The sequence below is a fragment of the Pseudorca crassidens genome, chromosome 5 (genome assembly GCF_039906515.1).
Source record: "Pseudorca crassidens isolate mPseCra1 chromosome 5, mPseCra1.hap1, whole genome shotgun sequence".
Taxonomy (NCBI): domain Eukaryota; kingdom Metazoa; phylum Chordata; class Mammalia; order Artiodactyla; family Delphinidae; genus Pseudorca; species Pseudorca crassidens.
Window position 1 is genome coordinate 146,093,348 of NC_090300.1, and position 11,755 is coordinate 146,105,102.

Sequence of the window (11,755 nt, forward strand, 5' to 3'; positions counted from 1 at the left end):
AGCGTCCTGACAACCCAGGGCAGCAGGGACCCACCTGTCACCTGAGAACGTGCCCGCCTGCTCTGACGCAAAGGGCAGCCTTGGGCAGGGAGCAGACGGGGATGTTTGTCATCTTTACCATTATGGCAACTGTGGCCATTTGCTACCCACATAATATAAAAAACAAGACAGAGAACTTTTATTATCAGGTCACATGATAATTCCTGTCACTCCAGTAGTTGAGCACTTGGTCCAGTGGGGGGTGAGACATTTGGATAAGAAGAGAAAGGGCGGTTGCTGGGCTCACTTGCTCTGGGGACTGGGGGGCTGACGGACAGAGGGGAGCCCCTCCCTCTTACCTTTGGAGTCATCCAGCCTCGGAACACACGAGCTGGTCAAAGCTGCTGGGGTGCCTGGTGCCGGGCCGGGGCCGTATAAACACATACTGAAAAAGCAAGCAGGTGACGGATGTGTAGAGAAGGATAACGGGTACTTTGGACCAAACTGGAGCATCACCCGGCAAAGCAGAGGTGGCTTTTATCCAGATGGCGAGGTGAATGGAGGCGGGAAACTCAGGACTCAGACCGCGCCCCCATCCCTGCCCCCTAAGTCTACTCAGGGCCTTGCTCCTGCTGACATCACCACGTCTCCCGTCCCCGCGTACTCTGACGTGGCCGCTCCTATTCTTGCATCCCTTCCCACCCCGGGGCCCCCTGGGGGTCCTCGTTATCCATGCAGACAGCAGTGCTGCACACGCCAGACGCTGACTGAGACTGCATGTCAATTGCATGTTGACACGGTTCCAAAATCCCATTAGTCTTTGTGGCCAAATTCCCACCCACTCCCCTGACCCTTGGCCTCCCCCCTCGAGATGCCAGCCTTGAACTTCCACACTCCCGCCACTTTCTTACACTGAGGACTTAGAGTCCACCCCACCCCATCCCCAAGTTAGCTGGACTTGCCAGTTCATATCAGAAATTCATCAAGGGCTTTACCAACCAACGATGGGCCTTAAAGTCAGGGGCAGCTGAAAACGGACATTCAGGAGCCCACCCCCATCACACTCATCCCCGAACCCTCCCCCCAGTCTCTACACACAGAAGGAGAGGGTGTCCCTGAGTCAACGCCAGCCCCCACTTGCATCCTGCCCCCCAGGTTGGAGTTTTTGCACGTTTCTTCTAAACAAGGAATTTCTGGACATTGAAAAGAGAGGGGGAATAAAGGAAAGCAGAACATGTAAACAAACAAAGCCTTAAAAACAAAGATCTCCTCCAAACCATTTATTTTACAGGGAATTGAGGTCTGAAGTTTCGCTTTGTCCTTTAATCTTGGGTTTGAAAACACAATACCTGTATCCTTTTGTGACGCTGAATTCGAGAATGGAAGCCGCTCTTGAAGCAGTAGGGTAGACAGAAGGGGTTCTCAGTCTCAACACTGTTGACATCTGGGCGGGACGATGCTGTGCTATGGGGACTGTCCTGTGCATTGTGGGATGTTTAGAAGCATCCCTGGCCTCTACTCCTGAGATGCCGTAGCACCCCCAGCTGTGACCAAGAGTAAGGTCTGCAGACACTTCCCACTGCCCGTAGGAGGGCGGGGAGGCCCCACTGAGGGATGCTGCATTGGGTGTTAGCGCTGCATTCAAGGCATCGTGGGGACGTCACGCCAGCCTCCAAGGCTGTTGCCTTTGGAACAAGTCTGAAATCCATGGACCTGGTATAAAATAATAATAAGTGATTTAACTCTGTTCTAGATCCCTTCTCTGGGTATGTGCTTCTTAGAAGAAAACAAAGAAGAAGGAAAATGGGAGCTGGTGAACCCTCCCGTGAAGACGCTGACTCATGGCTCAAACTCAGCGTTTAACTGGAGTAACTGGATCCTGGGCAACTAAGAGCCGCCTCTATGTTTGCATAATTCATAATGATGAAGAGGGGAAACGCTTCGCAGTGGCTGTAAGATACCGTTATTTCGAAGGAGTCATAGTCTCCCCTAATGTGACTTGTAGAAGCACAAAAGGCACTTTTAGATACCAGAGTGTTTGCCCTCTGCGGACCGTCATCCTGTGAGCTTAGCTGTGGGGATGCCACCGTGTACCATGTGCATTGGCCATGTGGCTTGGAGGGGAATGAGGAACCATGACATTGACCCCACAGAAAATTCTACTTTACTTTATATGTTTTTATTCATCAAGTTCCCAATCGTTTTTTTCTTTTTCTGTTTCCATCACTCTTTGGCTATGTCCACATAGGCCAAAAGAGGTGGAATATTGAATAAAATGTTGCAAGGAAACCACCTACCAGATCAAAACCGGGAAACAGGCTTGGTGACCACAGACCAGGTATTAGCTTCCTGTTGCCGCTGTAACAAGTAACTGCACAGTACTGATTAGAGACACAACTTTTTAAACACACACGTGTTTACTCTGTTACAGTCCTGCGGGTCAGCAGTTCTGAAATAGGCCAGCGGGTTCCTTTCCTTCCGCGGCCCTGGGGAGAGTCTGCTTCCCTGCTTCTCCAGGCATTAGAGGCTCCTGCATTCCTTGGTTCACAGCACCTTCCTCTGTCTTCAAAGGCAGCAGTGGTGCCCCTTCAGATCTCCCTGTTCCTTTACTTACAGTCAGATTGCCTTCTGCTTCTGACCTTCTTGGCTCCCTTTTGTAAATTCCCCTGGGATTACATTGAACCCACCCAATAATCCCAATAATCTGGGACTATCTCCCCATCTCAAGACCCATAATTTAATCCCACCTGCAAAGTCCCCTTTGCCATGTGATGTAACGTAGTCACAGGTCCAGGGATTAGGATGTGCACATCTCTGGGGCCGCTCAGTCTTCAGCCCACCCCACCCCCAGTCCTTCCAAGCACTTCCAGCTGCTTATACAGAGGCCAAGGTGTAAGGATTTGTGACATCCCCCCTTGGTGCAGGTCTTATTCAGCTTCTCTTTTTCTCCCTTTGATCAAGTGGAGGGGGGAGGGGAGCTTTACAGATGGAGGCAGTGGGTCCTGCCCTGACTAACAGGAAGGAAAAACCAGAGAGCCCCCAAGCCCACCAGGCACAGTGAAGTATCCAGAGATGGTGTATCCAACGGTGCTCTGACTTTGAAGAAGCTGGTCCAGGCAGTCGAGGGGGGGCCCCCAGTGGTGTCGTCTCACCCCAACCGTGCTGAAGAAACAGAAAAAGTTCTCCAAGTGCTCAGAGGGAGGGCACAGTCGTGGTTGGATGTGCTACACCACCACCTCGCAATCCCTCTGCATTCTCTCCTGGGTAGCCCAGTGCCACACAGACCTTCCTAATCACGATGATGATAAAAACTTCACAAATCAAGCAAATGGGGTTTCCATAGTGGTCACTGCTCTGGGGTGGTCCACATAGTGGTCACTGCTCTGGGGTGGTCCACAAGATGTCCAGGGTCACCCTCTCACGGGGGAGGCTTCTGGGTCTCACGCCCCTGGGTGATGAAGGGGGCAGACAACGACCTCGTCTTCAGTGGGCTGCTGATGGGGGTTTACACAGGACGACGAGATGGGTTTGAATCTCGGAGCTTGAAGTCACGTGTGCAAGAAACACTGTTTTCTTTATATTCTCTAATTCTTCTGACTAGCCCCCCACTTGTGCTGCAAAGATAGAAAAGCCCACTTCTGTCATTCTCGGCTTCCAGAATGACCCTCACTGTGCGGGGTGTCCTTGGGCACAGAGCTGTCGTGCGGAGGGGTAAGGATGGAGGTGCCTTTGGAAGCTTTTCATTATTTGGTGTAAGTTTTCAACTCTATGAACTAATAAGGAACCAAAAAAGAAGGAAAGAGGGCTTCCCTGGTGGCGCAGCGGTTGAGAGTTCGCCTGCCGATGCAGGGGACACGGGTTCGTGCCCTGGTCCAGGAAGAGCCCACAGGCTGCGGAACGGCTGGGCCCGTGAGCCATGGCCGCTGAGCCTGCGTGTCCGGAGCCTGTGCTCCGCAACGGGAGGGGCCACAGCAGTGAGAGGCCCGCGTACCGCAAAAAAAAAAAAAAAAAAAGAAGAAGGAAAGAAAGATTTCTGAGCACTCTCCTCTTTCCTCTTTCCTTTGGCCCTGCTGGTCCTCAGGTGTTTACAAGCTTAGTCTGAGCCCTGCTGACGTCATCTGGAAATAGATGTCCTGTGCCCACTGGCGCCCACCTCCGTTCCCGCCCACATTATCTCTTTGATTTTCTCACCTGTGAGCTCGAAAACACAAACCTGGAAAGGGGCCCTCCACCGTGTTTTACTTGCTGCCCCCCACACGGTGGAGGTTAACATTGTTTAATAACTTTGCGGCACAGTGACTGGGGCTTCTCCTGGCCAGTACTTGGCTCCTTCGGAAGATGAGAGGAGGCTGAAAGCAGGGGGAGGAGCTGGCCTTGGGCTGGGCTGCAAAGGAATTGAGGGGCCTGAGCTCATGCCTGTGACAGAGAAGCCCTCAGCCACAGGTCTGGGACCACCCATCCCTGCAAACGCTGCTAAGTTTCTCTGAGAAGAAAGAGCCGTCATAATTTTCCACTGAAGCAAGTCTTATTTTAGCACCAAATTTGAGATGCTTTAGGTATGAGTCATGTTGGTGAATTTTATGGGTTGAATCCTGTCCCCCTAAATTTTATAAGCTGAAGTCCTAACCCACAGCACTTCAGAATGTGACTTCTATTGGAGATGGGTCTTTAAAGCGGTGATAAAACTACAATGAGGTCATTGGGGTGGGGCCCTAATCCAAGATGACTGGAGTCCTTATAAGAAGAGGAGATTAGGACACAGACATACAGAGGGACAATCATGTGAGGACACGGGGAGAAGAAGGCCATCTACATGCCCAGGAGAGAGGCCTCAGAGGGACCAGCCCTGCCCACACCTCAATCTTGAACTTCAAACCTCCAGAGTATAAGACTAAAATAAACAACTTTTTTTTGAGCCGCCCAGCCTGTGGCACTTTGTCAAGGCAGCCCCAAGACTCTACTACAGAGCATAAAAAACATTGACACAAACACCAAACACGGATACTTCTGAAGGGCTGGTTACTGGCCAGGGCACGCAGCTCAGCGCAAGGCCCATAATAAATGTCACCATCAACCGAGCCTGTTTAAAGCGTCCAGATCCATACACGACCCCTCCTGACTTTTTCTGTACTTATTTTCAGTTAACATAAAAATCTAACTCCCTGTGGGCAGGTCTTGTGAGGAGTAAAGGCCAGAACCTGGGTCACCTAAAAGTCCTCCCTCCCTGGCCTTGGGGAAGAACGAGGTGCAGGGACATTTGTGCTGACCCCCTCTTCCCACCCCAGTTATTTCTGGGAGTCCTCTGGGGAGCACGGGTGCTCGGGAAGGGATCTGTGGGACACTGCCCTTCTCAGCCCCCAAGTTCAAGAGCCCCTAGTGGCTTTGCCATCCTACTGTCTAGAGAAAGGCACCCACCTAGGGTCACGGCCCACGCTCCCAGAACCTCCTACACAGAGCCAGGCTGGGGAGCCAGGCTTGGAGCCTCTCCAAGTCCCTTTGTCACCCGGTCTTGGGGGCTCACAAAGGCCTACAAACAGCCCTAACTGCTTCTCCCACTCCATCAGACCCCCAGATCAGTCCAAGGAGTGTGGCAGAGGAAGTGGGGAACAGAGGCGTCCCTCCTACCCACGTGCAGAGACCCTGCACCCTCTGGCCACACATCGAAAGCCAGTTGTCAGTACTTGCAGATGCTGGGACCATAAGCCTGGAACCCCAAGAAATGGACTGAAATCCTCGTACCCCAGGAAGAGAATTCAGCCACATGGCTGAGCTCATGGGTAAGTTCAAACATCAATAACTTTTGTTTAGGCCCACATCCTTAGGAGATACGACACAGAGAATGTCCCGTTTGCATGGCCCTGACAGCACAACATGAAACACCTAGGAATACACTTACAGGACTCATGAGAACTTAACATACCACCGAGGGGCACAGAAGAAGGCTGGAATGGTTGGAAAGGCACGCCATGTTCCCCCATAGAAAGTAAGACTCAACATCACAAGGATGCCATCTCCTAAATTCATCCACAGGGTGATCACAATCAAATTCAAATCATGAAAATGACTTTTGAGGGAGAAATGAGTGGATTCTGAAGTTCATGAGGAAAAACAAACTTCCAGGAGGAATAACTAACAAAATCCAAAAGGGAGTGTTGGGATAAAGAGGGGAAGTAACCCCAACAGATATTAAACACATTATATTTTATTTTATTTTATTTTTTGCAGTACGTGGGCCTCTCACTGTTGTGGCCTCTCCCATTGCAGAGCACAGGCTCCGGACACGCAGGCTCAGCGGCCATGGCTCACGGGCCCAACTGCTCCGCGGCATGTGGGATCTTCCCAGACCGGGGCATGAACCCGCGTCCCCTGCATCAGCAGGCGGACTCTCAACCACTGCACCACCAGGGAAGCCCCTTAAACACATTATAAAGCTACTGTAGTTAAAACAGTGTGGCAGAAGTGCTGGATTTTAGGCAGAGCGATCAGAGGTATAAATAGAAAGGCAGGAATCAGCCCTGAAATATAGGCGTTTATGTATGTTAAACTGGGTAATGGAATGACTGGGTGGTGGGGCGGAAGATGATTAAGTCAGTGATGTTGGGACAATAGGGTCGCCATCCGGGGAAGAGAAGGTTGGAGTCGTTCCTCACTCATTGCAAGGGAAAAAAAAAAAAATCAAAGGTTTAAATGTACAAAGTAAAATTGTAAAAGTACTAGAAGATACCATGTGAGAACTTTTTAAAAGTATCTCAGAGTGGGGGGAAGGCCTTTGTAACCATGACACAGAAATCTGGAACTATAAAAGGAAAAATAGATAAATTCAACTAAAATATTCTTCAACTCTGCTTTAAAAAGCACCTTAAACAAAGTTCAAAAGTACAAGCTGGGAAAGTACAAAATTTAAAAGTACTACAAGCGTAACCCTACCCCCAGCCCACCCAGCCTCCTCCCTCTGCACCGCAGGGACCCCGATGCCCTTAGCCATGCTCTGCCTCGCTCTGCTGTTTGCTGTCACTTGTTTGTGTAGACATTGCTTATTTCAAAGGGTGCAACGGTGACCACGTGCCAAGTTCACCGCAAGCCCAGGACCTGGGCAGGGAGTGGCACCCCGTCACCTCTGTGACAGTGATTCACCTGCGAACCTGCTCCATTTACGTGGTCCAGGGTTTCCCAACCTCGGCACTGCTGACACTGGGGAGGGGTAATTGCTTCTTGTGGGGGCTGTCCTGTGCATTGTGGGCATCCAGCAGCATCCTTGGTCTGGACCCAGTAAGATGCCAGAAGCACCCCTCCTCCCCATGATGATAACCAGAAACGTCTCTGGACATTGCCAAATGTGTCTGGGGGAGCAAAATCACCCCAGTTGAGAACCACTGATGTATCCCCTTCCCAGAGATGCCGAGAGCCCTGTCCCCAGGTGATGACACGTGAAGTCACCCGGGCTCCCCAGGACCCACACACGTGTGTGGGTGGAACCCCTGCTGGGTACACGTGCTATCATGGAGACAAATGCCTTAACCAATAGGTCCCTATCTTGAGCTGAGCAGCTTGTGTTGCTCTGAAGGGCAGGGCTTTGTGCATCACAGGACAGAGGAAGCCCGGGGGTACCTGTGAACAGCTGTGTGAGCCTGGGGTCTGCACGGAGGGGTGGCCAAGACCAGCAGGGGAGAGCTCTGTCAAGTGGGTCTTTCTGTCCGGGTGGCCGAGACCTGGTGACAACCCAGCCTTGTTTCTAGTCTTTTAGTCCATTTGACCGAGACCTCCAACCAAATTCTAGAAGTTGAAAGTCTGTTTTTGTTTTTTTTAATTTTTACTTTATATTGGAGTATAGTTGATTTACAATGTCGTGTTAGTTTCAGGTGTACAGCCAAGTGATTCAGTTATACATGTACATATATCTATTCTTTTTCAGATTCTTCTCCCATACAGGTTGTTATGGAGTATTGAGTCCCCTGTGCTATACAGCAGATCCTCATTGATTTATCTATTTTATATATAGTAGTTACATATGTTAATCCCAACCTCCTAATTTATTCCACCCCCCACCTTTCCCCTTTGGTAACCATCAGTCTGTTTCCTAAGTCTGTTTGTTTTGTAAATAAGCTCCTTTGTATCGTTCTTTTAGATTCCACGTATAAGTGATACCATATGAAAGTCTGCCACGAACGCCCAATGGCTGTAGAGTCTTTGGACACAGCGCATGGTCCCAAATCAGAGTAATCTTCCCAATCCCTATCCCGTGCTTCCTCCCTCCCCCAGGCCCCAAGGGCCAGCAGACAATGGATACACACAAAATTAATAGAATGGCAAGAAATAGTTTCCAATAACGAAGGAGACATTAATTATTCAACGTCACCACCAGCATTGTCCGGAGGAATTAAATTGGGTTTGGGAGACCTGGGTTTGAGCTCCGATTCTGTCTTTTACTCATGTGACCTCGGGTACCATTTCTGTGTGTTTTGCGTGCGCCACTGTGACCTGGCATTGGGTAACAGCATCCTACCCGCTATTCAGGAGGAAGTGGCACCCTCTTAGCAGTGAGCACTGGGGGGCTGAGCTGGGGTGTCTGTGGCGTTTGCCCATTTCCATGATGCAAATGCTCCTCCCACCGTGGTGGATTCTGAGCCATCAGCGTTTTAACAGTCGATTTACAAAATACCTGAGAATATCAAAAGCCGCTCTCCTGAGCTGGCGTGAGCCGGCTGCAGCCCACCACTGCTCTGTGGGGGGACGTCAGGGTTAGTGAGAGGGGCTTCGACGGGCCTGCGGGCACCATCGCAGCCATGTGCTTCGGGCTGGTGCCCACTTCCTGCTAAAGAAAACAAGCCTCCTTCACAAAGAGGGGGACGGGCAGGAGGAGGGAGCCAGAACAGGAGAGTGAGGAGACTATGGCCCTGGGCTGGGAGGAAAGACTTGGCAGAAGAGCTGGGCCAGGGGGTATCAAGTGAGATGCTGTGTGCTGGGCTCTGGACAGACGTTTGGCTCCTAGGATCCCTCCAAGGTTGTGTCTCTTCCGGGTTCCGGGTCCAACCAGCGACTCTGGCGCCTGGACTCTGCCTGGAGGGAGCTCCACCGCTTGCCTGTACCCAGTCTCCCTGTTCAACTGGGCACCACCTGCTTCCACCCGCTCCTGACCTGCTGTCCCCCCCAACACACACACGAGAAAACCACACACTTCCTCCAAGGCAAGACAAAGCCTGCACACTCCACGCACTGAGTAAAGTCTGGGGGGTGGAGATGGCCAACTACCAAGCTGAACTTGACTTTTAGAGACGTCACAGATTTTACAGGCTTCTCCATCGCAAAGGGTAGTAGGAACTCAGCTGTGTCGAAAGGTCTTCGCAAGTCTCCGCAGAAAATTTCCAGAATCCTTAGCTTCTCATCCCTGTTTGGTTCCAAGTAAATGCCACTTCCAGCTGTTGAATACCATTTGCTTCTAAAACTGAAGCCCCCCCAAAAGCTAAGAATTAGACACACACACACATACACACACATGATCTCCTCAGTGGAGCAAAGACGTTCTTGGAGAAATCATTCCAAAAATGAATGATCTGGAAATGTCAGATTTCTCCTTCTCCCTCCAAAAGTGTTTCTTTCAACTGGTAACTCATTATCTTTCATTCTGTTCCACTTACAATAAGGTGAGAATCTGTTAGTGCAATAAGCAAAGTGTTTTCCCAAGAAGCTACAGCACATAAATCCCAAAGGAGAAATGCTCTGAGTGAACTGCAGGTAGGCTCTCCCCCAAAAACCCTTCCCAGAAAGGCAGCCCAGCTGATTTTAGCGGTTCATTCTGGAAAGTACACGTTTTACTGCCTTCAGTGATCCTTGGACCATTTTGCTCTCCTTGCTCGGGGTGCTGACAGAAGGGAGGACCCTCTACCCTGGCTCACGTCGACATTACTAAAAACCGGGGGTCCCAGAGCTTATTATCTGGGAAAACACAACCAGTCTTTGAGGAAAAGCAAGGAACCCTGAATAAGCCATCTATCAGCTTGCTTCTCAAACATGCAGTGGGATGGGCATCACCTGGGAGCGTGTTAGAAGTGCAGAGTCTCAGGCCCCTCACTCACCTGCTGGGTCAGAAGCTGCATTTTGACTCAGTCCCCAGCGGGTCTGCATGAAGTGAACGTGAAGAGGTGCTGTCTGCCTTGAAGAAAATATATTATGTCACGTGCCATGCGAAGATGAAAAGGGACACAGCAGAGAAGGGAACACAGGGATGGTGACACAGCATTTGTGATAGAAATGTGCCACCACGCCCTGAGCCTCTGAGGTCCCAGTTGACTGCTCTAGCGTCTTCCTAACTAGTCCTCTTCCTTCCTTCCTTCCTTCCTTAAGATAAGTGAACCCAAAGAGGATGTGGTGCATGTACACGATGGACTACTACTCAGCCACGAAAAAGAATGAAATCATGCCATTTGCAGCAACGAGGATGGACCTGGAGAAGTTCATACGAAGTGAAGTAAGTCAGACAGAGAAAGACAAATATCACATGGTATCACTTATATGCGGAAACTAAAAAAACGGTACAAATGAACTTATTTACGAAACAGAAAGAGACTCACAGACATAGAAGACAAACGTATGGTTACCAAAGGGGTGGAGGGATAAATTAGGAGTTTAGGATTAGCAGATACACACTACTATATATAAAATAGATAAACAACAAGGACCCACTGTGTAGCACGGGGAACTATATTCAATATCTTGTAATAACCCGTAATGGAAAAGAATCTGAAAAGAATATATGTGTAACTGAATCACTTTGCGGTACACCTGAAACTAACACAACACTGTAAACCAACTGGACTTCAATAAAAATAAAAGATAAGTGAACCCAGATTTTACCACTAGAGGGAAAGCTTTCTTCCGCCCTTAAGACCTCCTCGGAAGCCTCAGAGTTTATGTGAGATGAACATGGGCATCATCTACATGGGCAGCTGGAGGCCCTGGAGACAGAAACTTAGACTCAGTCCCCGCCGTGCGCAGGACATGCATGGGTGAGCGAGCAATGGGACATCATCGGGGCGTGCGGGGGTCTGGGGAGCCCCAAGGAGACCGCCTCACCTGATCAAGTCTGAATGGGCACATCTCCAGTGCCCATTCGCTGTTACATAAACGTCATCCCGGTCGTGTCCTCTGGCTCTGCAGCCCAGCCCCACCGAGGAGGCCTGAGCAGCAGCGGGAAGATAGCCAACCAGGAGGCTGGGAGAAAACACTGGTCACTTCATGTGAGCTAGAGATGAAACGAAGCTCAAAAAGAGAGCCGGCCCCCAAATTGAACCCCAGTGAACTGAGTACAGCTGTCCACCCCAGGGGTTATAAAGAAAGAAAAGTGGACCAAGCAGTCCTTGTTCACAGCAGACTGGTTCTCGACTCAGGATGTAAACCCAACGTGGTCCTGGGCCCTGCTGGGTGGATGGACTCATCTTTCAGGAGCAGTGCAGGGGACGGGGGCTTGGTTATCACACCTGACAGTTGCCTGTAGAGGCTCAGGAAGAAGGACACACTGGAATCTGTGGGCTGGATGGGTGGATGAGCTGGGCCAGGCCTGCTCCGGGGCTGGAGAGCTCACCCTGGGCTCTCACCCTGCAAGAATCCAGGCCTCCAGCCACCCTGCCAGCAGGCGCAGGGGACAAGGGAGGGAAGCAGAGCTACGGCCCGGCCAGGACGTCATCTGGGGAGGACATAAATCATCTTGCCATGTCTATGCTTCTTGAGTTTCCTGTTCCATCTCGCTTGTATAGAGCACGGAGCAGGACACTGGAGCTGG

General features: G+C 50.6%; 1 protein-coding gene across 1 annotated transcript in view; it reads left to right on the top strand.

Annotated features, from left to right (window-relative positions):
* UBASH3A (ubiquitin associated and SH3 domain containing A) overlaps positions 1-2,259 on the top strand; it is a 40,219-nt gene extending 37,960 nt beyond the window's left edge. The window contains exon 14 of the mRNA XM_067737320.1: positions 1,733-2,259. Within this exon, the coding sequence (XP_067593421.1) occupies positions 1,733-1,870 (138 nt within the window). The 3' untranslated portion in view covers positions 1,871-2,259. The remainder of the gene's footprint in view (positions 1-1,732) is intronic.
* Positions 2,260-11,755: the final 9,496 nt, after the last annotated feature.